At 41.9% G+C, this 24,056-nt stretch overlaps 1 protein-coding gene across 1 annotated transcript in view; it reads left to right on the top strand.

Moving 5' to 3' along the window:
- Itpr2 (inositol 1,4,5-trisphosphate receptor type 2) overlaps positions 1-24,056 on the top strand; it is a 528,924-nt gene that overhangs the window by 115,789 nt on the left and 389,079 nt on the right. The window contains exons 9-10 of the mRNA XM_023718939.1: positions 208-303; positions 18,054-18,095. Coding sequence (XP_023574707.1) covers positions 208-303; positions 18,054-18,095 — 138 coding nt within the window. The remainder of the gene's footprint in view (positions 1-207; positions 304-18,053; positions 18,096-24,056) is intronic.

Raw genomic sequence — 24,056 nt, 5'->3', positions numbered from 1 at the left:
ACAGGAAGGTACTTCATGTAATTACCTTGCCAGGACATGAATACCATTTTTTTTTTTTTTTTTTTTTGGGCAGAACTGGGAATTGAACTCAGGCCCTTGCACTTGCCAGGGAAGCGCTTATTCCACTGAGCCATCTCCCCAGCCCCTTGAATACCATTTTGTTATTATTGTCATGACTTTTTTTTTTTTTTTTTTTTAAATCTGTAGGTGGTTCATCATGACCCGTGCCGTGGGGGTGCAGGACAATGGAACAGTCTCTTCAGATTTAAACACCTTGCAACTGGAAACTATTTAGCTGCAGAGGTAAGACCAGTGGATGTGGTACTGTTAAGTTTTGTGACTCTGAATCAGTGAATTAGGTGATTAGTTTCTCTAAAACACATTGTATTTGCAGGAACAGTGGTTGTATACATTTGATCATTGCCTGTTATGTTCTAGATTGGGGTTGTAAATTTTAAAAGGCAAATATTAGTCAAAGTCTTAAAAGGAAAACAGTAGCAACAACAAAGCTACAGTGGATTGACTATAAAGTCATCTGGAATGAAGGATATATATATATATGAATGAGATGTTCTAGTTTGTTTCAGTTGTAGACTGCTGCCTTAGAGACATGGTCAGTTTGCTGTTGATTCCTATGGCCCACACAGTGTAAGACTTGTATTCAGTGGCTACTCTTATAAGTAGGTGGTTTTTATTATTTGAACTATTGGAGAGGAAAAGGTTTATTTCTAATACATCAAAGTGTCCTAAGATTGTCAGTAAAAATGATAAAAGCATATAAAGAACATTTTTTTCCTCCACTAAAGGCATATTGGCAATCAAGTATAAAGGCAGGGTAGACATAACACCCACAAGTAGTTTAAAGTTTAGTTCTTTAGTTTAAAAATAATTTGAAAACTTATTTTTCAGACAAATGAAAATACCCGCTTCTGCTCTCTTCCACTGTTTTGTTTCTTATAGTATGGCTCTCTTGGAATTTGAAACAAGAATTTGGCCTAAGGAATGGTACTGTTAGTCACCTGACTTTGGTTTTGGATGAGAGGAAGGGTGAGGCAGGAAGTAGGGTTGATGGCAAGGGATGATGTGGGACACAGGTGGGTCTTCGTGGTTCTGGAAACATGTGACCTTTGTCTAAACTAGCAGCCAATTATATTAACTGTAAACACATGACCTCTGTGTACTCTAGCAGCCAATCATACTAATGTTCTCATTCTTCATAACTGAGATGATTTTTTAAAAAAAAATTATTTGCATTTATTTTATGCTTAATTTATTCCCGTGCCATAAGTTTTTGTTTCTTCAGTTTCTTCTGGGATATCTTTTTCTTCTGTGCACGTTCCTCTTCTGGTTTGGGAACAATTTGTTCCTTTTCAGTAAGGATCATCTCAGTATGGCAGGGGGAGCTCATGTATGGATTAATCCGGCCATGAGCTCTGTAAGTACGGCGGCGCATCTTGGGTGCTTTGTTCACCTGGATACGTTCAATAACCAGAGAATCTACATCTAAACCCTTAAGCTCAGCATGACTTTGCATTTTTAAGCACATGCAGCAAAAATTCAGCACTTGTTTTGGGCCACCGACCTTGTGTCCAGCCCCACTGTTTGGCCTGGGCACACCTACTAATTACACCATTGTAACACCGGAAAGGCACAAATTGCTTCTTTAATGTGACATCCTTCAGATACTTGGTGGCCTTGTGGATATGCATACCCTTGATGGCCTGGGCAGTTTCACACGTGTTCTTAAAGTGAACGCAAAGATTTGAGCCTCTTGATTTGCATGTTTTTGTGGGATTTTCTGGGTCGAGAGTGTAGTGAACCATTTTCACAGGTCACCTAAGGTCACTCACAGGAAGAGGAAGAGCAATGGTTTCTGGTGAGATGATTTTTGTCACAATCACTATCTGTTTGTTTGTCTGTGCTGTTTTTTCCATTAAGCAATCTGGTATATTTGGAGGACCTTTTCTCTGATTGATCTTTTCTTTCTTTCTTTCTTTCTTTCTTTCTTTCTTTCTTTCTTTCTTTCTTTCTTTCTTTCTTTCTTTTTTTCTTCCTTCCTTCCTTCCTTCCTTCTTTCCTTCCTTTCTTTCTCAATTTGGAAGCAGATACTTTATTAACTGACCAAATCATAAAAACACCATGGTAGATACCTTAGTTTGTCCTTCTAATAAGCCTGCTGATCTCATCTTTCCTGTTTTCAGCATCTCCACTTCCACAAAATGGGTGGTCTTTTTTCTTCATTCTACCTCCAGGAGATGATAACTTGAATGGCCATAGGAAGCTACTTGCCTCTTTGAAGCATTTCCCAACAGTAGAGATCTTATGAATCAGATCCTCCATGCAGATGATTCCATATTTACCAAGAGCTCGAGCATTCAATGAATTATCTGTCAAGGCCATTCACTTCTTACTGACTTTGCCACAGCCACGCTTGTCTATCAGCTCATTCACTGACTTCAGGTTTGGGTGCCCCCATGCAATGCACGGCTCCACAATTCTCAGCATGTTACTTGAAGCTTTGTTGAGCTTAATGAAGGTACCATTGAAGATTTGGCGAAGGTGAAGAAACAGCATCACCCTGCGGACCTTTGGGCTCACACCACTGATACCCCTGAGCTGGATGACAAAGGCCAGTTTGGGCTCTGCAGGGACATAGAAGTTGCCAGCTTGTCTCTCCATCCCAGCCATTCGGATCTCAGTTCTGTACATCGGTCTGTGCTCCTTATGATAGTGCCTGGCTTTTTCATAGATGAGCTTCCTCCTTGCCTTGTGAAGTGTCTTCTCGGCAAACTTCTTTCTCAGGTGCTTTATCTTCAGCTCTGCAAAATGTCTTCTCTTTTTTGTAAGGATTTCTGGCACAGCGGGAACCTTCTTTTTCTTCTCTTCTGCACCCTCCCTGGTTCCCCTTTATTTCCTTAAATAATTATCTTTTTTTTTTTTTTTTTTTTTTTTTTAATGGTGAGATGGGAGAGAATCAAGCATTACATACATATTGGAAAGCTGAAAACTAGGCATCAATTTCTTATTAGTTTTAATTAAAATAATGTATGATGATACATGTTATTTTGGTGGCTATGTCTTTCTGAAACTAGGGATTTTATTTCCACCCTTGCATCTTTGGCACCTAGAAGAGCACCTGGTGCATAGAAAACTTTTGATAAATATTTTATGAGTGAATGAAGAAATACAAAGAAGTTGTTCAGGGTTCTGTAAGATTAGAGGATGGGTGGAAGGCAATTTCAGGATTTGTATGTGAGAAGCATTTAGAACCCTGTTTGGGCCAATTAATCTCTCTAAGCTCTACTTTACTCCTCTGGAAAAGGAGTAAATGAAATATTTAGTTAATTCTCTTAATTCATTAAGAGATTTAAATAAGGTAAAGTGCTTAGCATAATGTAGGGCTCAAGGTAATCACGTAGGAAGGGAAGTCAGCCTGTTAATTTTATTGCAGGATAAAGAGACTTTTCTTACTTTTATAAATATCTGGCACATTATTTAATGCTCACCTAAATGAAAAATGACTTGGTAATTTATGGGCTTTTTTCATCATAAATGTTTTATTGCAGTTCTTTTCAAAAGTAACCCCTTAAAGCAAGAAAATGCAGTAAGATAGAGAATTTTATCTAAAATAAGAGTTGGGAAAACCTACCTAGATGTTCTATAAAGATAATACATTATAATTAAAATTCTCTTCTATTTCATGCTAGTCTTTTCCCCAATTCACTTTCCTGTTAGTAGCATTTTTAGCTACTGACATTTGGTAATAAATTCACATGATGTACACATCCCTTAAATCCTGTAATGAGAACTGGTATCATTTGATATAGTCAAATGATTTGATTAGCAAGGATTAAATTGTTAATCAACTTTCATGAAGATCTAAGACCATAATAAACGAATGAATTCATTAAAAATTTTAAAAAAGAGAAGCCATTTATTTGTTGAAAGGAATTTGGTAAAACTATTTTCATTCTGTTTCTAGAGAACAAAACTTTAAATACCAGTTGCTGTTTTGTCCTTCAGAACTGTGGTGTACCTGGAGGATCCACTTTTAGACCTTTAATTCTTTTTTTGGGGGGAGTACCGAGAATCGACCTTACAACCTCATGGTTGCCGTGCTGCTGAGCTAAATCTCCGGCTTCCTAATTCTTTACATAATATCTTTCTCATGGCAAGGCTTTTGGAAGGAGGGTTAAGCACTGAATCCATATCTGAAAATTTTAACTTCTGCAGTGGAATGGGCGGTTCTGTGTAGTATTCCAACATCAAAACAGCAATCATAGCTTCAAAATAGTGCCAGTCCCTAAATTGGGATTTTATGTTTCCTGTGCTGCTGAAGTTTAGACGCAATTCTGGAATGTTCATCTTCCAAGGTGTTTGTCTTCCTAATGTGAAAGTCTAGGGGTATGGCCAAATCACAGAGACTTACTGTCACTTGATCAAAAATTGATTTTCAGTCAGGATATAGGTGGTCACCAACCTTTGGTAGCTGCTGAAAAATCATGATTATCCTTTTATCAGTTTGCTTTCTATGAATGCCCACATCTTTAATTTAAAACCATGTTAATGTTATTAGGTGACACAAGGAGTTCTCAGCATCTTGAATTAGAGTCTCCAGGCATTCTTTGTTTAATTACTCTTTGCCCTTTTTTATTAGGCGGATGAACGGTCCATAGCTTTTGTTCACTTCATATTTTTAGTTTTCCCTTTAATATCTAGATACTTCATAACAAGATATTGGGATATTGAAAACACAAGAACTGAGAATGATCTTTAGGACTCATAAAAACTGCAAACATCATTCTTAAGATTCTACAGAAACTTCAATATATGTATTTATTTTTTTATTTTTTGTATTTTAGGGAAGGGTCTACTGGGTGTTCAGGGTCTCACTACTAGATCAGACTCATAGTGATCTGCCTGTTTACAGCCTCCCCAGAGATGGGATTACAGGCAAGCTCCACCATGCCCAGTCTCAATTGCTATCTCAGTGCACCCCAGGGGCGGGGCTGGCACAGCAGAACTGGGGATCGAACCCCTGGCGCCTGCACCTGCTTACAGGTGATTTAATCTGCTGAGCTATTTGGCCGGCCCTCCAATATATGTGTTTTTAGTGCCTGACAAATACACAGTACAGTCAAGAATGCTGCAGATACAGCAAACAAGCAAAGAACTCCTTTGCCTTCGGAGAACTGACTCATAATTCAGAAGATAGCATGCAATAAGCAACCCTAGACCTGTGGTGAGAGCACAGTGGGCCAATTAATTGTGCGTGCAGGAGGAGTTAGGGCAGTGTGAGATTAGGCCAAGAAAGTTCTTGCCACGGACAAACTTCTCCCAGAAGTTCTCAAAGAAAGCAATAGATGCAGATTGGCCTAGAAAAACAAGAGAACAACAAGGTGGAAGTTTCCAGGGACCCACAAACAGGGATATGGAAAGTCCAGATAATGTGTTGACTGCATAAAAATGGAGACCTAGCTCAGGGAAGTAGTTGTGAAAGGGATTATTGAGACACAGTTCTCTTTGATGTGAGATTTTGCCTAAAAATTCTGGATTGGCTGTGATTAGTAATATGAATGGAGTTTGAGGCAGTTTATCATAACTTCCCAGAGGGGGCGACTGGAGAAGAATTTGAAGTTGTTGGTGAAGACCAGTGAGATCAATAAGAAAAATCTGTACTTTTCCGTTTTCAGGCTTCTGCATCGTTCTCCATCCCTGCATCCAGGTTTCCACGAAACACAACCTCAGTAATCACCAACGACTGCAAGTAGATTTTTGCTCCCGACCTTTCCAGGAACCTTCCCCCACTTCCAAAGTTCTGTCCTCTCTTGCATAATAAGTGTGTGACAGCATAGTAAGTGTGTGACAGGGCATTGACAGTGACACGCATGATCTGGAGCACCTTTGCCGGGAGGTGCCGGGAGGGGCCAGCGATGGCCAGGAGGCTTTCAGAGGAGCTACTTGGGGGGAGAGGGAGGCAGATGGGGAAGGGAGACGAAGGATGTGCAGGTGGTCAGGGTGGCTTGTGTGTGGCTCGGAGGTGTCGGTGGCACATATGGCCCTCTGTACACAGAGGCCATTTAGTAAATGTTATGTCCCCGGCCTCACAGGCTGATTCGTGGATGCCTGTGAACTCGGAAACAGTGCTAGAACCTGGGAGGCCAGTGATGGGATTAGGACTGTGGTTGGAGGCTTATCTGTTAGATTAAGGAGAGGCAGCTGAAGGGAGTGTTATAAGGAAGTTTGTGTCTAAAGGGTACCATTTCAGATTTTTCCCTCTCCGTTGTGGTAACCACTAGCCATATGCTGAGCATTAAGATTCATGTCATTAAAATTAGGTAAAATCTGAAGGTCCTGTTCTCTCTTTCAGATAGCTGTATTTTGTGTTGGTAAGTGGTCACTCAGAAAAGGACAGAACAGGTAGGAACCATTGCCATCATCAGAGAGAAAGTTCTAGTGGAGGGCACTGCTCTGCAGCCTTTGTGAGGTGGCTAGACCGGGAGAGGTCGGAGCTAGAAGGGGGGAAGCCAGTTTGCAGGCAGAGGAATGGTGCCATTGGAGAACCTGGAGGCCGTGCACCAGGGAGCGGGGATGGTGGTGCGTGGTGGCCAGCTGAATGGCGCAACGTAGCGAGGAGGAGGACGCCAGCGATGGGGAGTTGCGAGGTCACTCACCAACTTGGAGGAAATGGGAAGAAGGGCAAGATGGCAGAGGGAAATAATTTGTTCTGTTTTGATTAGGTTTAATTGGAGGTGCTTATAAAATGTCCAGGTGAGGAAGTATAATAGGCCAGTGTTCATAACTTCTGGAAGTCGGGACTGACTGCAGCCGGTAAAGTAGATTTGGGTCTGCTTGGCGTAGGTAAGATCGTCAGGGAGTATGAGAAAGTGGTGCTATCTCTCAGGATAACACCACAGTGGACATCATCTTCTAAGGGAGGACAGAGGAACTAGGAGTCCGAGAAGCCAGGGAGGCAGCTAGGAAATGGGCTGAAGAGAAGAGATGCCAAGCAAGAGAGGACAGAACTTCGGAAGTGGGCGAAGGTTCCTGGAAAGGTCGGGAGCAAAAATCTACTTGCAGTCGTTGGAGATTACTGAGGTTGTGTTTCGTGGAAACCTGGATGCAGGGATGGAGAACGACGCAGAAGCCTGAAAACGGAAGGAAGCACAGGCTGAGTTCGCAGCGTGGCTGCTGGCGGAGCGCGGCAGAGTAGCAGTTGGAGGGAAATTATGAGGCCTAATGGATTATGTTTAAATATGTATTTTTTAAAAAGATGGATGAAGACTGCACCATTTTTTACATTGCAAAGAAAGGGGCAGGAAGTAGCGTGCTCTTATTTTCCTTTTCCATAGTTTTTCCACTCATAACTGACATCTTTATGATTTAAAACATTGCCTCAATGTGCTCTCAGCATTCTTGGCAAATTGGATTATGCAATTCTCGATTTGCCTTGGAGTCTATGGATATTTACATTGGCCGGTAGGGCAGAGAGCCTAGAATAGTGGAAAAATAGATTTGCAATCTATTTCACTTCGAGCAAATATTTACCATCTTTGGACCTTAATTCCTTCATGTGTAGAAAAGGTGATACAGTGTGTTATGTGGGATTATTGTAGAATTAATGAAGACAAGGGATACAGACCGCTGTGTGCGTAGAGGGCGTTTAGTACAGGTTACGTCCCTTCACTTCCTAGAGGGGAAGATAAAATGGAAGGCAGCATCTTATTGTTGTCCCTGTCAGGAACTGATTTGCCAGATGACTTAAAGGGAGAAAGTATTTAGGGGCAGTTTGGTTCATCTGTTTATTGGAAATGGTCGCCCAGTAGGCTCCGGCATGGGAATTATCACCTCAAGAAGACATTAAAAATCCTTCCGTGGCTCACGTGTCAGGCATAGTACAAAAGTCTCCATCCTATAACATACAATAGACATTTTGGATGACCCATCTTAAACAACTGGGTTAAATATGCTGGGGGACTACGTAGGAAACCAGTTGAAAAAACTATTCACTACGTGAATTATTAGATTATCTTTACTTCCATTTTTTTTCTAAGTTTCTTTGTTAAATTTTTTACAAAATTACCAATTACCCTTGTCTGATTGTTACACATTAATATTTGTATTAGAATATCACACTGTAGCTCACAAGTATGTATACTTAATGTGTCAATCGAAAATAAACTATAGGGGCTGAGGGGTGACTCAGTAGAATAAGTGCTTCCCTGGCAATTGCAAGGGTCTGAGTTCAATCCCTGGTTCCGCAAAAAAAACCCAACCAACCAACCAGCCAAACAAACAAACTATATACATATATATTTCTCTGGAAGAAATGAGTGTTCTTTTGGATAACTTAAAATTATTTCCTCTTGTTTGAAAATTTGAGTTAAGCAAGTTTGATTGTATAATAATTTGTGGTCTTGTAATATAGTTAGAATTTATTGAAGATTTTAGAATTTTAAAAGATTTTTGATCCTGAGTAATGTCACAGTTACTTTCTGTAAACTTATTGAGATATTTTAGAGATTCCCCATTTAGAGAAGAAATGCTTACATCATCTCTTTGGGTTTATTACAGTTTGCAAGGATGTTTGTGGTTGTTCGTTTTATATTGTCCTTTTAAAGAGAGCGAGTTTGTTTGTAGGTAGGCAGAACTTCCACCAGATGGCAGTAAACACTTATTTCCTAACCATTCAACAGCTTTCGAATTTTAATTAATTAGTTGAAACTTAGTATTCATGGGGTGGGCAAGGTAGCTCAGCGGACTAAAGTGCCTGCTTAGGCAAACTCAGGACCCGCGGTTCGATCCCTGGCCCAATATGCTGTGCCAGTCCCGGCTCCAGGGTGGGCTGAGCTGGCCAGAACCCAGGGCATAGTGGCCCATGCCTGTAAGCCTAGAGCTGGGGAGGCTGAAACCAGGAGGATCACTTCGAGTCCAGACTGTGTAGTGAGACCCTGTAATAATCAAGAACATAGAAAGAAAAAAGAAACAAAACAAAACTTAGTATTCAAGAACCTGTACAATAGTGTAGAATTACAAATATGGCTATAGTTTAAATACCCTAATACTTAATTTCTTATCAAACACACCAGCTATAACATAAGAAAGCATGTGATAGTAGACCCTAAATACATAGATATATCTATATCAAAGCATAAGTTGTCCCTGGCAACATAAACACTCATTTAAGATTATTTTTTCTTTCTCTCTTCTTTAGACTTATCAATCAGAATAATAGGTTGACTTTGAAACACTAGTCACTGGAAGGGAGGACATGCGTAAATAACTATTCTACAATATACAGCTGATCCTTTTATGACTTTAATGTTGCCTGCAGATCAGATGGATTAAAGTATACTTCTGTGTAAAAAATAAAAACGTTTTTTACATCCCTGAATGTTCTCAACTCACACATTGACCCAAGATAAAATTTGTCTCCTGGAAAGCAGAATGGTGCTTTCCAGAAGTGGGACTTCCAAGGGGGGGGGAGGGGAAGCCTTGGTGAGCGGGCACTAAGTTATTTTCAGGTAGGAGTGAGAGGTTGTGGTGTGTTATTATGCAGCAGGGTAACTGCAGGTAACATGAGCAGCTGTTGCTGCTATGGGGCACATTATCGTACTATAGATTTCAAGAAGCTAGAAGAAAGGATTTTGCAAGTTTTTATGTGAATAAATAATATTTGAAAAGATAGATATATTTAATTGCTTTAAACATTACACAATGTGTATATGTACTATGTTCATGTCCTTATGTATCAGTTGAGAATAGATTTCCTTAGAAAAGAAAACGAACGTGTCATATGCATGTAGAAGTTTCGGGATGAAAAAAAGAAGTTTTTGGTTTGCTTCTTGTATGGTGTTAGACAGAAGGGTACAGAAGGGTACAATCCTGCCTTTGATCGTGTTACTGGGGTGACTTTCACTGCCAAAATGTTAGCGATGTGTCTGTCACTTTGTCCTGTATGATTTCTCTTTGTTCTTGTTTGGCCGTTTAATTGAAGACTCTTCACATATTAGTAGTAGGTCTTTAAATGCCTTGTCACTCTCTCCGTGGCTTTGGTCTATGAATTTGATCTTGACCCACTGCCATATAAAGTGAACGAATACTTCGAAGGCTAAATTCCCCCCCCCCCATGGTAATTTTCCATAGTGTAAGTCTGAGGATTTAGTTGTAGACTTTCCCCCCTCATTTTATGGACGAGAACACGGAGTCCTATGGGGATTGGGTGGCCTTTCCCAAGGCCCATAGGGTTTCCTTTTTCAGCAGTTCTGGAATCCAGCTGCCTGGTCACTGTGGTTTGAACTGGGTGATCTTCTTAGCCCACTCATATATGGAGTGAGAGCAAGCTACAGTGAATGCTTAAATTAAAAAAGTTTTACAATAAAAGACACATTGCCATCAATCCCCCTCAGGATCCTCCCTTTCATTTTGAGTTTCATTTTTCTCTCAGTTTCTTTCACTTTCTGAAGTAGTTCTGGAAATACCCTTTCAGGAGTGTCTTTAGTTGCCTTTTTTTTGGAGCCAGGGTCTCGCTTTATAGTTCAGGCTGGCCCTGAACTCACTGTGTGAGGTCACTGGGGTGACCTCAACTTCACGGTGATCCTCCTGCCTCCGCTTCCCGAGTGCTGGGGTTACAGGTGTGTGCCACCATGCCCCGCTTTTTTAGTTGCACTATTGTACATATGTCATCATTGTAAATAGATCCAAAACATTTGCCTTTCGTGGTCATCCTGACTTCAGAGGGGAGCCGGAAGGTGCAGGGTGCCAGATTGCCAGGTCTGGTGACTACTGTGGGTGGTGACACACCTTAAGGTGTTCCTGAGCCTGCCCTTCCATGGCTGTCATTAGGAATCGACAGCCATACTACTTTGGATCTCACCTTATTAGGACACGTGTAAAAGAGGACTTCCAGAACTGCTTCGAAAAGCAGCACGAACTGTGTTGGAGGCGAGGGGAAAGATTTCAGTGGGGATTAATGGCAGTGGGCCTTTCACTGTAATTTAAATTTAAACATTTGAAGTATCACAGTGTAGTTTGATCACATTTGTATGGCTCAGCAGCCAAATCCAATGTGCAATCCCACCTTCTGGCCTCTTTCTAAATGCTATAATAAAAATATAAAAGATACAGTTATTCCTTTTATACTTTAAGTAGAGTATATTCTTTTATGTGGTCCGGCATGATTCCTCTCCACTCAAACAACACAAAACAAAACAAAACGAGCACAAAAAAATAACCGAAGAGAACAAGAATAAAAGACAGTCTTCAGATTTCAGGTTCCCTGGGTCTGGAAGGCCCATTGGTCTGGACCAGTTTCCTGACTGCCTCAGATGTCTGGTCGCTCGGCTCTAGGGAAGTAGCCGGGAAGCCACCATGCTCCTAACTAGACGATGTCCCTTGGGCCCGCCTGGAGGTAATTTGTGTCCTTGTGGAAAGGGCTCTGGTGCTGCTCTGTAGGGTGAGTTATGAGTCCCTTCTCATGGCATAATTTTAAGGTTAAATGAATGAACTTTCAAAAGTAGATAAAATAGCGCTCCGTAAACGACGCCGACGGGTCTTTTCTGATCAAGTCCGGTTTCCCTTCTCTCTCTGGAGTTCTCTGCCCAGCACCACCTGTCTTGACGCTCTTTCCTTTCTGCCAGTTAAAATTCTACCCACCTTCAAGGCTTATCGCCCGCGCTACTCTCCATGAATAATTCTTGAATAAATTGGCCCGCCCCAGGTCCCCCTTCCTCTGACCTATATTATTTATAAATTATTCATGCCTGCCTTGTATACCTGGTCGCATCCTATTTTGCATTATACCTAACGGTTTATGTGTTATTTTCTCACCTAGATCATAAGGTCTTGTGGTCAGGGACCAGATTCTCTTTGTCCTTGCTGAAATACCATATGCTACAATGCTTTGCCCATTAGAGATGCTCTATTAATATTTATTGGATAGATGATTGAGTGGCATATTAGTTCTCTCTTTCCAGTGGCAGATTTATAATTTATTTTTTAACATAAGGAAATATTTCATTTAAAGTCTTAAAAGGTTCAAGAACTTCTGTATGACCATCTGTATCTTTTTCCTCTTTTAAAAATTATTTTTCCTATAGATCTTAGTCTAATTATTTTGAGAATTACTATTGTTATTATATTTAGAATAGGATAACATCCATATAATTTAAAGACTATACACACTGGGTCTTTAATAGCGCTGGAGAATTTACAGAGCCATAGATTTACTCTAGTGTTTTTTTTCCTCCTCTTTTTCCCCTCTTCTTTCTTTTCCTCCTCATCGCTATTATTACTGTTGCTGTTTTACTGAATTTACTGAAATAATTCCTCTTGCTAACCACTTTTAGAAACAGTATGCTGGGAGACACAGATGTGGCAAAAGCTCAGCATTTGGTACCATTTTTAGTATTGCTACCAAGAGCTGGCCAAATAGCTCAGTGGATTAAAGTGCCTGCAAGAAGGCACAAGGGCCAGGTTCGATCCCCAGGCTTGCCATGCTCTCCCCACCCCTGGGGTTTGCTGAGACAGTGATTGAGACTGGGCATGGTGGTGCATGCCTGTAATTCCAGCTCTGGGAGGCTGTAAACAGGTGGATCACTACTAGTCTGATCTAGTAGTGAGACCTTGAACACCCTGTAGGCCCTTCCCTAAGATACAAAAAAATTATATATATATGTATATATATGCCAGAGAAAATGTAAAATATAGAAATCTAATGACATGGGCTTGGGGCTTTAGGCCTGCACTTTTTTCTCATTTTATGCATGAGGACATGGAGTTCTTTGGGGGTTGGTGACCTTTCCCAAGGCTTGCGATATTTTCTGCTAGTGTTTGGAATCAGCTCCTTAGTCAAGCTCACTAAACTGGGTGATCAGAAATGGGTGACTTATGTAAAGATCGAGTTTAAGAAAGTAACATTTTTTTGTAGGATAGACTATGATCTAGCCCCCAAGGGTCATAAATTATTTTGTGCTTGATTTGGGTATGTTAATTACTTTTGCTTTGGACATTTTAGTTATAGACTGGTTATAGTTTCCAGAATGAATTACGTTATAGCACTGGAAAGCAATTATTTTGTGACATGTTAAATGAAAAACTTGACCCTGACTTTTATCTTTGGTTAAACATGTGGAGTATCTTTTAGATGTACTTTGATTAAAAATTTAGTGTGGATTTTATTTTTTTTATTTTTTTATTTTTTTTTAATTTGAGAGAAAAGTTGGAATTTTGCAAGCTGAAAGCAAATTTAAAAGAAACGACCAAGATATGTGGTTAAAATAGATGAACATGCTTTCTGGGCATTATGCTAGAATTTTTTTTTTTTATTTTAATAATGCATTTAGTACAGGGTCTACAGGGTCTCACTACACAGATAGACTCATAGTGATCTTCCTATTTTCAGCCTCCCGAGCGCTGGTATTACAGGCTTTGCACACCACCACGCCCAATCTCAAGCACTGTCTCAGCATGCCCTGGGGGCGGGACTGGTGGTGGCAGGCCAGAAATCGAACCCCTGGTCCTAGCATCTTAGAATTTTTTTTTTTCGTCAAGTAAAACAGTGTCTCCTTGAGTTGACTCATCAGTAGACAGCAGGCAAATTAACTCATTCTCTGGCCTGCTGCCTTTCACTTTTGGAGTTTTAGAAGCCAGATTAATCCTGTTTTGGAATAATTCTGTGGCATACGGTCCACAAGAGTGTAAGGAGTTCCGGTCCCTGTAGAGAGCCCGCACTCCCCCAGTGCCACTCAGCACCGATAGGCTGCTTGTCTCGCTTCCCTCCTCACGCATCGGTTTGTTCTTCCTCAGCTTGGGCTCTGCCCCCTGTCCTGTCCCTCCCTCCCACCCCTCTCACTTTCTGATTTGTGTCTCCATAGCTTAGGTTTGTCCTTGTGTGTCTTGTAAATGGCCTCATATAGGGCACTACATTTTGCGCCTGGCTTTTTCTGCTTAATGTTTTTGAGGCTCATCCTTCTTGTTTTAAAAACAGCTCTTACTTTTATTTTTACCCCTTTGTATATTTATTACTGCCTGCTTGCTGTATGTGATGATCATTGTGGGGAGCCGGTACGTGTACTACCTCGCTTCTCACTGGATGTTTCAGTAGTACATAATGTTTGTTGCTGCTAACTCTGCTGAGTAAAGGTCATTTCATTTACCCATTCTTCTGTGGCATAATAATGTACTTCTTTCTTTCTTTCTTTCTTTCTTTCTTTCTTTCTTTCTTTCTTTCTTTCTTTCGTACAGTGTTTCGTAACCCAGCTCTGGCTCCTAGTGCTCCTCCCATTTCAGCCTCCCCAGCACTGGGATTATAGGCATGTGCCACCACGCCTGGTCTTAGGCCGGCTCAGCACATCTGGGATTCCAGGGCCAGCACAGCCTGCTCTACCGGGAATTGAACCCCAGTCCTTGCACTTGGCGAGCATGCGCTTAGACTGTGGAGCTGTCTCCCTAGACCTAATTATGCATTTTTGATCTAAGCCTGCTATCTGCCTCTGAGTTGTGCCCTACTTCTGTTTTTCCTCCTTTTTTCCCCTCTCTACTTTATTTATTTATTTATGTCAATATTCAGGTTCTTCGCCTGAGGTAGAGTAACCTTTAAGCACACAGTTCTCTCTTCAGCTGAGAAAGCCTTACTTTCCACGGTCTTTGATGATTGCTTGTGTTCTTTTTTGTCTCACTTCCTTCTGATAGGCCCTTCTCTGGCTCTCTGTGGCTGGTTTCTATTTCCTAATTTTTATTTCTTTTTTTGTATTTTAGGGAAGGGTCTACAGGGTGTTGAGGGTCTCACTACTAGATCAGACTCCTAGTGATCCGCCTGTTCACAGCCTCCCGAGAGCTGGGATTACAGGCGCGTGCCACCACGCCCAGTCTCAATTGCGGTCTCAGCAAGCCCTGGGGATTGAACCCCTGGCCCCTCTGCCTGCTTGTAGGTGCTTTAATCCACTGAGCTATTTGGGGGGGCCCCTCCTGGTTTTCATTTCTGCATCCCTGTCCTCCACACTGAGGGACAGCTGTACACATTTTGCGTCCTCTGTATTACCTATTTTCTGTAGCATCAAGTATGCTTTTATTGTTGCCCAGGTGGACTTTGATTCTGTATTTTTGTCTTCATTTTTATTGAAATCCTCCTTAAGTTATTTTATATATTTTTTGTATTGTATCATTTTATAATATTTTATTTTTATACTATCCTTTTAGCATAATTTAACGTAAAATCTTATTTTGTTGCTTTTCCATAGATCACATACATTTTCTTTCTTTCTTTCTTTTCTTTCTTTCTCTCTTTCTTTCTTCATTTTATGTATTTGTTGTATGGCGCAGCTCAGACTCATAGTGGTCCTCCTGTTTTTAGCCTCCCAGTTCTGGGATTACAGGCATGCACCACCACCCTAGACTCAACATACAAATCTTAAGTATTTAGAAAGTTTATTTTGTATTGTACCATAGGAAATATTCAGAAAACCCTGAGAAACAAGTCCCTGTTTTCTGGCGTACTTTTTCATCAGTCCCCTTTTGCTTTTCCCCTCCTTCCCTCCCGCTCTTCCTTCTTTTCTGTTCTTTCTGTGTTCTCTCCACCCGTCCTTCCTTTCGTTCTTCCTTATCACCCCCGGATGTGCGAGCTCTGTGCAGAACCCCATAGACTGAGCAGATTGCCCTTTTCCATGTTTAAGTCGTGTCAGGAGACTCTCCCGCCTTCCTCCCGTAGCTTCGGCTGCAGGGCGCAGGATGCGTGCCCTTCCCCTTTGCGGCAGATGCCCACATCACCCACCTGAGCGCTAACTACCTGAGCTCTGCTGCCCCCTGCTGCCCTACATCGCCACCCAAGGTCGTGCCAGCACACAACACCACGCTTCTGTTCTTTCTCCACTGCATGGTGCTTCTCAGAAAGCGCTGCGCAGCCAGCAGCTTGCTGTCCGCCCTCCTTCCCGCCTTCTGACCATTGTGCTGTCTCCGCATCCTGGAACGCAGGTTGTGGCACGGGCGCGGAGTGGCCTGGGGACAGACTTTTCTGCTTAATCTCAGCATCTTCTCACAGGAAATTAGCCTTTTTGTTTAGTTTGTTTGTTCTGGGGATTGAACCCATGACCCTATAAACCACACCCATTCTCCATTTTTTTTTTTTTTTTTTTAATTTTAGGACAGTGACCTGCTACACTAATAAGCTGTCTAGGCTTGGGTGGAGCTTGGATTCTCCAGCGTTAGCCTTCCAGGGAGTAGGAGTGCACCACCGTGCCTGGATCTGGGGAGCTTTCTGTTGAGTGGATTCTCCAGGTCTCTGGGTCAGAGGACAATAGTCCGGGGCAGGTTTCTTCTTCACTATGTGCCCAGGGCAGCTGTCTCGAAGAACACCACAGATGAAAGCTGGGCCGTTACCAGACTCAGAACTATCTGCTTTATAATTAATGTTGATGCATTGAAGATTTGGAGTCGAGGTTGTTTCTTCAGTGTGTGTTTCTGATGACCTTGAGCATTTCTCTTTCTTATTTTCTTCTGATAATTGTTTTTAGTACTTTCATTGATAGTGAGAGGGGCAGTCAGAACCTTTCAAAGTCAAATATCATTTTAAGGAACACATCTGACATGGGTCCATGCTTGTAATTCCAGCCCTGTAGAAAGCTGAGTAAGAGGATACTGAGTTTAAGCCCACCCTGGGCAGTTTAGCAATGTAGCAGACCTTGTCTCAAAATAAAAAGTGAAAAGAAGGGCTGCAGATGTCACTCAATGCAATGGCCCTTCACGCACTCACACTCAAAGGGACATTTGACTTCTCACTCTAAGTGATAATGACTTGGGATTGTGTATTATGCCTGCAAATTGATTTACAGGAAAATGATAATACTCAATAGGACAGGTATTCAAAGAAAACAATTTTTTAATTTTAATTTTTTATATAGATTCTTACTACACAGTTCAGACTCTTAGTGATATTCTTGTCTCAGCCTCCTCAGTGCTGGGATTACAGGCATGTGTCACCACACCTGGTTTCAGGGCTGGCACAAAATGCCTGATGTTCCAGGACTGGGATGGCATGCAGTACTGGGCATCGAACTTGGGACCTCATGCTTGCCAGGCAGGCACTTAGACTCTCGAACAGTCTTGCCAGCCCAAGAAAAACAATTTCTTAATCCTGTGTTTGACAGTTTGTCAACTAGTTATTTCAGTACAACTAAGCGTTTTGAGAGTGAAAATTGAGAATTACCGCATCTGACTGACTGGATGGTACATGGGTCAACATTCAGCATAACAGAACTCACTTAAAATGACCCCATGGATTAAAGCTCCTACTTAGGCAGAGCACAGCAGCTGGGGTTCAATCCCCACTGTGTGGTTCCGGCCCCGCCTCAGGGGCACAAATTGAGACTGGGCGTGGTGGTGTGTCTGTAATCCCAGTTCTTGGGAGGCTGAAAACAGGAGAATCTCTATAAGTACGGTCTATGTAGTGAGACCCTGTAGACCCTGTATCCTCTGTACTAAACACACACACACACACACACACACACACACACACACACACAAAAGACCTCTGACCTCTGCCAACCAGGGCCAAGGACATGCATTTTGTTCATTGGCTTCAGGATCCCTTGTGTATTAACCGACGTATCCACTCCTCTTGTGCTTTCTTTTCCTTGTGACACGGAGCACGTACAAATAGAGCATGAATTTGAATCATCGTTGAAATTTTCCCTTGACCTATTTTTATTTTTCACTTTGTAACTTGGTGGCCGTGTTATTGGTTAATGGCAGTTTTTGTGGCAGGCCAAATGGGGAAACTCTACACTTCCCCAGAGAAGGTGAGACTGTCAGTTTCTCACTTGTTCAAGATGTCAGCTGTTCTGCTATAAATCAGGGACATAAATTTGGTATTTTAGCTCCTGTTCCATGCAACTGGGATTTGGAAGTATGCTTTAAATTGTTACGTTTACTAATGTTTTAAAGCTTTTTCAATAGTAAAATTAGTTAAACATTTTGAATTGAATTAAAGACCACTCATCATGTTAATGTACTCTTAATAGCAATTCTAAATTAATTGTGCTCTGCTTTTGTTTTTTTAGCTTAATCCTGATTATCGAGATGCCCAAAATGAAGGGAAAAATGTAAGTAGAATTGCTTTTCCCTCAGGAAATCCTAAACATTGTGTATTATATTTTATATAAGCAAGTTGAAAATGCAGTGACAAATATGAGAACTAAGGGCTCAGGAAGGATGTTTCAATGGAAGAAAAAAGGAAAAGACAATAGAACACAGATTATGAAATGTCCAGTGATAAACTCTTAGGAGATTTCTAGCGTTGTAGGGCGCTTAGGACAGCACTACAGGCATCTGGTCAACTCAGTAAGTCTCACTTTGGCTGATAAAAGTGCACAATAAATAAGAAGCGCACACGGAAGTGTGTCATGACATTGACACAGGATGACAGGATGCTTCTTCGGGATTTATAACAATTTGGGAGGAAAAATTGAAATATCGAGCCACCGTATGACTGTTTTTAAAGTGTGCTGGTCGACCAATATCTCAGTTTTATTTTAAAGCCAATTGCCCTGAAAAATATTTGTTATGAGTCACGCTGCTCATTCTACCATGAGGGTAACTTCATGGTAACCTTTTTCTTTAAGCAAGAATGAAGAAATGTGGAGACAGTTGGTAGGACCACACAAAAACTCTGGATGATGGGCTGGAGCTTTTAAAATTATTAACTAGATATTATAGACGCAGCTGGTTGTCTTGGGAATTAAACAACTGTATTGGAAATCTGTAGGTATGACTAGTGCATCGTTCAACATTCTACCCTTTCAGCGCAGGCTTGCAGTTAGAGAGGAGGAATGGGAATGTGTGGCCTTCATGGAAACAGTGTGGAAGTTCCTAAAATTTTAAATATGTGAATACCATGTGATCCAGAAGCCCCACTGTTTCAGTTACTCTTCTCTCATTGCTAGGACAAAATACCCGACACCCCAAAGCAAGGAAGGAAAGGTTTATCTAGCTCACAGTTAGTGGAAGTTTTAGTCCATATGAAGCTGGCACCAAGGCAGAGTGGCACATGGCAGAGAGCCGCTGTTCATGGTGGCAGCAAAGGGCAAAGGAGGTGGCAGAGCTCAGGCAACCAGCTAGCTTCTCTCCCCTCCTTATGTTGTAATGCAAATTACCCACCCCAGGGTCAGGGTGTAGCACTCACACCCGCAATCCCAGCATTGGATCAAGAGTCCGTCACAGACTCCAGATGCTGCCCCATGCCTGCATGAGGCTTTGGGAGGACACCTAGACACAAACCATAACACCCGCTACTGAATAGATGTCCAAAGATAATGAAATTGGTGTGTCGAAGAGACCATCTATACTCCCATGTTTAGTGTAGCATTACTCACAGTAGCTGGGATAGGAAATCAGCCTGGGCATCTACCAAAAGCTCAGCAGATAAAGAACATGTGGTACATCTACACGGTGGACTACTGCTCCCTATGAAGGGATTGAATCCTCCTGTCTGTGATCACATGGATGGGCCTAGAGGACGTTATGTTTTAAGCAAAATAAACCAGGCACTGAAAGACACCTACTGCGTGATCTCCTTCTCCTGTGGAATCAGAAAAAGTTGATCTGAGAGAAATTAGGAATAGAATAATGTTTACCAGAGGCTGGGGAGAGAGGTAAGAAGAGGGAAGGGGAGAGGTGAGTCAAAGGTACAAAGTTACAGTTAGTTGAGACAAGTTCTGATGAGCGATTGCATGGAGTGAAAATAGTTAACATAATTAGAGAGAGGTATTTTGAATGTTCTCACTATAAAAAAAAGACAAGATTGTAAAGTTATAGATATGCCCTCATAGTGTACGTAGGAATCAAAATATCATAACTTATCCCCTAAATTGTACAATTATTTTATCTTCAAAAATGAAAATTAAAAAAAATACAAACAATAACACTACCACCCATGTCTACTTTTTGTTGGAAAGAGTTGAATGTTTAATTAAAATGACTACCGTTTGCATTTGTATATGGCTTTATATTTTATTTTGGCATGAGGAATCAAACCAGAACTTCCTTACGTTGTTCAATCCTGTTTACTCCTCTTTCCATTTGATTATCAGGATTAAAAGAGGGATGAGGCCAAAGCATCAGGTCATTCATTGGCCTGATGGAAGCTTCATTTGCCTCAAAGTCTGCTTGAACACAGAGGCGGGCTTGTCAGTTAGATTTTCTATTTATATTTCAGTTTTATCATCCTGAGTGGTTTCCAAATGACTTTCTTAGCAATGTTGGATTCTTACTTTCCTATGATTTGGGAAAATGCTACCACTAACCAAGTTTTAGCTAAAGATGCACCATGGTTTCTTTTTTCTCCGTTTCTCCATGTCTTCTAATCATAGACCACCAGGGACATACTGGCCTATAAGTGAGCAAGGTGGATTTGTTCCTCATTGTAGCGGGATGCATGTCCACACACACACACACACACACACACACACGCGCACACAATTACACACATGCACCATTGGGAATATTGAGGTATCTAAAACTAATCAGAGAGATGTGTAAGGTGAACTGGGGAATTTTAAGATTGTAGGGCTTTGCCATGGATAGGAACACTGTTAGGAAAAAGAAAGAATTCTGCAGTAGGTATTGTAATACATTTTCTCTAGAGAGAAGGCAGGCTGAAGACACTGCTGTCATTACATCCGCTGGGGGAGGATATTTACCCATTTTTGCAGTACCAGGGATTGAACTCAGGACTTTGTACTTGCCAGACAGGCGCTTATGCTGCTGAGCTATCTCCCCGGCCTGTTATTTACCCATTTTGGTGGCTTGACCACTATTCATGTTTCGGCAGAGAGTGGCTCTGTGTGACGTTGCTCTTTCTGCTACCCACTGTCTGGGGCTGCTATTGCTGATGGTTCTTGGTACAGCAGAGGTGACAATCTAGTGTGAAGGTTTAGAGAACGGCACAGAAATCAGAAATAATAAGTCAGCAGTGAAGTCACCGCGCTAATCAGACTTGCACTTTGGCTCAACAGTAGCTTTTTTCTTCCTTTTCCTTTAAGACACCATTTCTTGTTTCTCCTCTAAAGGTGAAAAGAGTACCCTTTGGTTTACGCAGCTATTGCAGGCATCACTCAGTTGCATACAGGACAGCTGGTTATGCATCTGCTATAAAAGTTTATGACTGGATCTCACCTGTCATCTCCGAGAGACTTCCAACTGCAGACATCTGATTCAATTTTTTTTTTTTTCCTTACTAAAATCCCTAGCCAGAGAGTAAGCAAAACTGAGCATAGGAAACCGTACCGTTAGCAGTATGGCCCCTCATTTTACAGACCATTTACCACACGGCCACGATTATGTTTCTGTCTAAACAAGAAAACAAAGGAGCCCGTCGAGTGCATCTCCAGCCTGTGAATAAGACATCAGTTTCCTAAGACAGAATGCGATTTCACCTCCAATGTGGGTTCCGGGAACACCCGGGTTCACTACGAATGTGCTCATTTTTTCTTGCTTAATTTTCCCCGTTGTCTGTTTAGTGCACAGTTAACATTATTCCTGTAATTTAGAAACCTTTATCAAAATGTGGCCTTCCAGTCTTGAAGTTTCAGAGGTTAATGCACGGCGCTGCACAAATGGGGCGGTGCGTGTCAGAGCGCCCATTAAAGCCCAAATTGCTGGATTTATTTGACAAAGGAGTCTATTATTTCCAATCTTACAAATGTACAGCATCTGCAGGGCCCTGGCAAACATTGGCACTGTGTCAGGCCCAGCTGGGAACCTGACAATCATTATTTCTTCTTGAAAGCCTGCATCTTTTCAAATGGCTCTGTGAAAGGGAATTAAAAAAAAAAAACATTGAAATAGATGGTAATAACATCCATATTAACATTGCCATATTTATATGGAGTGGATCTGATTTTTTAGAGGGAAAATTTCGGATTTGTGTTGGGGCTTCTTACCCTTTGCATTGTAGGATATGGAGCAGCATTTATGACTGTGACATCTCCTCTTTAAGTACCAGCACCTCCCTCCCCCTGTCCCTAAAATGTGTCTAGAAATTGCCAGTCTCCCTCCCTCAGCGCCCTGCCCCCATCCCCAGGCAGAACTGCCACTGCTCTGTGTATTGTATTCTGTAGAATTTGGAGGTGGATTCCGAGAGAGAGCTGCGCATTTCCGAGTCTGACTCTAGGTTCATCCGTGGTAAAGGTGTTAAGGACAAAGCAAGAAAGCCGCGTCCTCCTGGAATCAGTTGGGGAATGAAGAGAAAAGGCCCCTGCAGCTTTAAAAGGCAGCGCTGTGTGCGGTTACATAAAATCCGCAGCCACACCAGCCTGCACATCATTATGCGGCGGGCCCCACGCAGCTTGGAAGGCGCAGACAGTGTTTCTTACTGAGTGTCTCTGGCTCCCAGCAACAGAATTGCAAAGTGGTTTTGCTGCTGAAAAATTCAATGACTCACAAGTGAGTCAGCAGGGAACGCTGGCCTGCGGTAGACCTCACAGGCCCCAGGGCTGCACTAGCTGGGGGAGACATCTACTAGCTCCCCTGTGGCTTTCTGAGGGACCTGTCTCCCTGCTTAAGGGAGAGGCCATCCCCGGGACTTCCTTCTAGTGAAAACCTCCAGGGTTAAAGTTCACCTATTGAGACCCCCCCAGTCCCTCAAATTGAATGAGTTTTGGGGTGCTCACTGATGATAAATTTCCACCCTGTTTAAGCTCTGTTGGACCTTAATATATTTCTGAGATGCGAAAGGAAGACCGCTGTGCTTCCTAATTCTGTGGCAGGACTGGTGTTTCTTTCTTTTCTTCCTTCTTCTTACTTAAAAATCAATGTGAGTTTGTAAACAAGCACAGCACACTACCTTGGGCAGCAGTGTCTTCATGGTAGGAAGATACAATATTGATTTTCTTCTGCATCGAAGCTGGATCCATATATGAAAAGTTGTGAACTCATAACTCCCCATTCAGATTTCATTAGTGAAGAATTCTAGAGGACCTGGCTTGAAGTTTACTGCCGACCTGTTTATGAAACAGGGTTTGTGAAGCACAGTGTCCGAATGTAGAGATTAAAAGCAGAATGCCTGAACAGCTCCCTGTATTAGGAGCTCTGAGCCCCACATAAACAGTTGTTATGTTATTTATAAGAAGGACTTTCTGTTCATAGAATAGTTTTTCCAAGAACTCATGTGAGCTGTTTAAGGTAGAATATTACGTCCCCTTTTTTTTGTGTGTGTAATTAAAAAAAACACAGAGCTTAAAGCATAGGAGTCATTCAGAATGGCCTATTCTAATTAACACTACTTAGTGAATTTTTTCTGTGTTTAGAAAAGATTTTTGTTGTCAGTGTAGAAGTGTCAAAATAGAGAGTCCCCTGAGTGTTCTGCTTGGGCCTCCCCAGGAACCAATGGGTGGGGAGGGGGCCCTTCTTCAGGAACCCATACCTGATCTGCTCTTCTAAGTCTGGGGAATCCGAACATTCCTAAAGAGGCGTGACTGGAGGAGGACTGACTCCTCCTAAAGGAACTCATAAATAACTGGTGGGTAAGCCCCAGTGCCAACGTTCACTGGCTAAGTAGATCTAGCTAGGTCAGTTAATGCATTTTCCTTGAATGATTATATCAGAACTGGTGTAGAATAGGCTCAGTCCGGAAATTAGATGGCCTTCCCCTTTTAGGAGAATGCTGTAGTATTCTTCCATGAAGTCTGGGGGCACTGTCTTAGTCCACTTTTCTGTTGCTGGGATAAAACACCTGACATATACAATGTGAAAGAGAAAGTATTTATTGTGGTTCACGGTTGCAGAGATATCAGCCCATGACCAGAAATCTCATGACAGGAAAGAGTTCTAATCTTATGGTAGCTAGAAGCAGAGAGAGTATGAAGGATACCAGAGAGAGAGAGAGAGAGAGAGAGAGAGAGAGAGAGAGAGAGAGAGAGAGAGACCGAGACAGAGAGACCGAGACAGAGAGACACACACAGAGAGAGAGAGAGAGACAGAGAGAGAGAGAGACCGAGACAGAGAGACCGAGACAGAGAGACACACACACAGAGAGAGAGAGAGAGAGAGAGAGAGAGAGAGAGAGA

The sequence above is a fragment of the Octodon degus genome, unplaced genomic scaffold, assembly GCF_000260255.1.
Source record: "Octodon degus isolate 3935 unplaced genomic scaffold, OctDeg1.0 scaffold00064, whole genome shotgun sequence".
Taxonomy (NCBI): domain Eukaryota; kingdom Metazoa; phylum Chordata; class Mammalia; order Rodentia; family Octodontidae; genus Octodon; species Octodon degus.
Note: the sequence above shows the minus strand (reverse complement) of the source record. Positions and strands in the feature narration are given on the sequence as shown.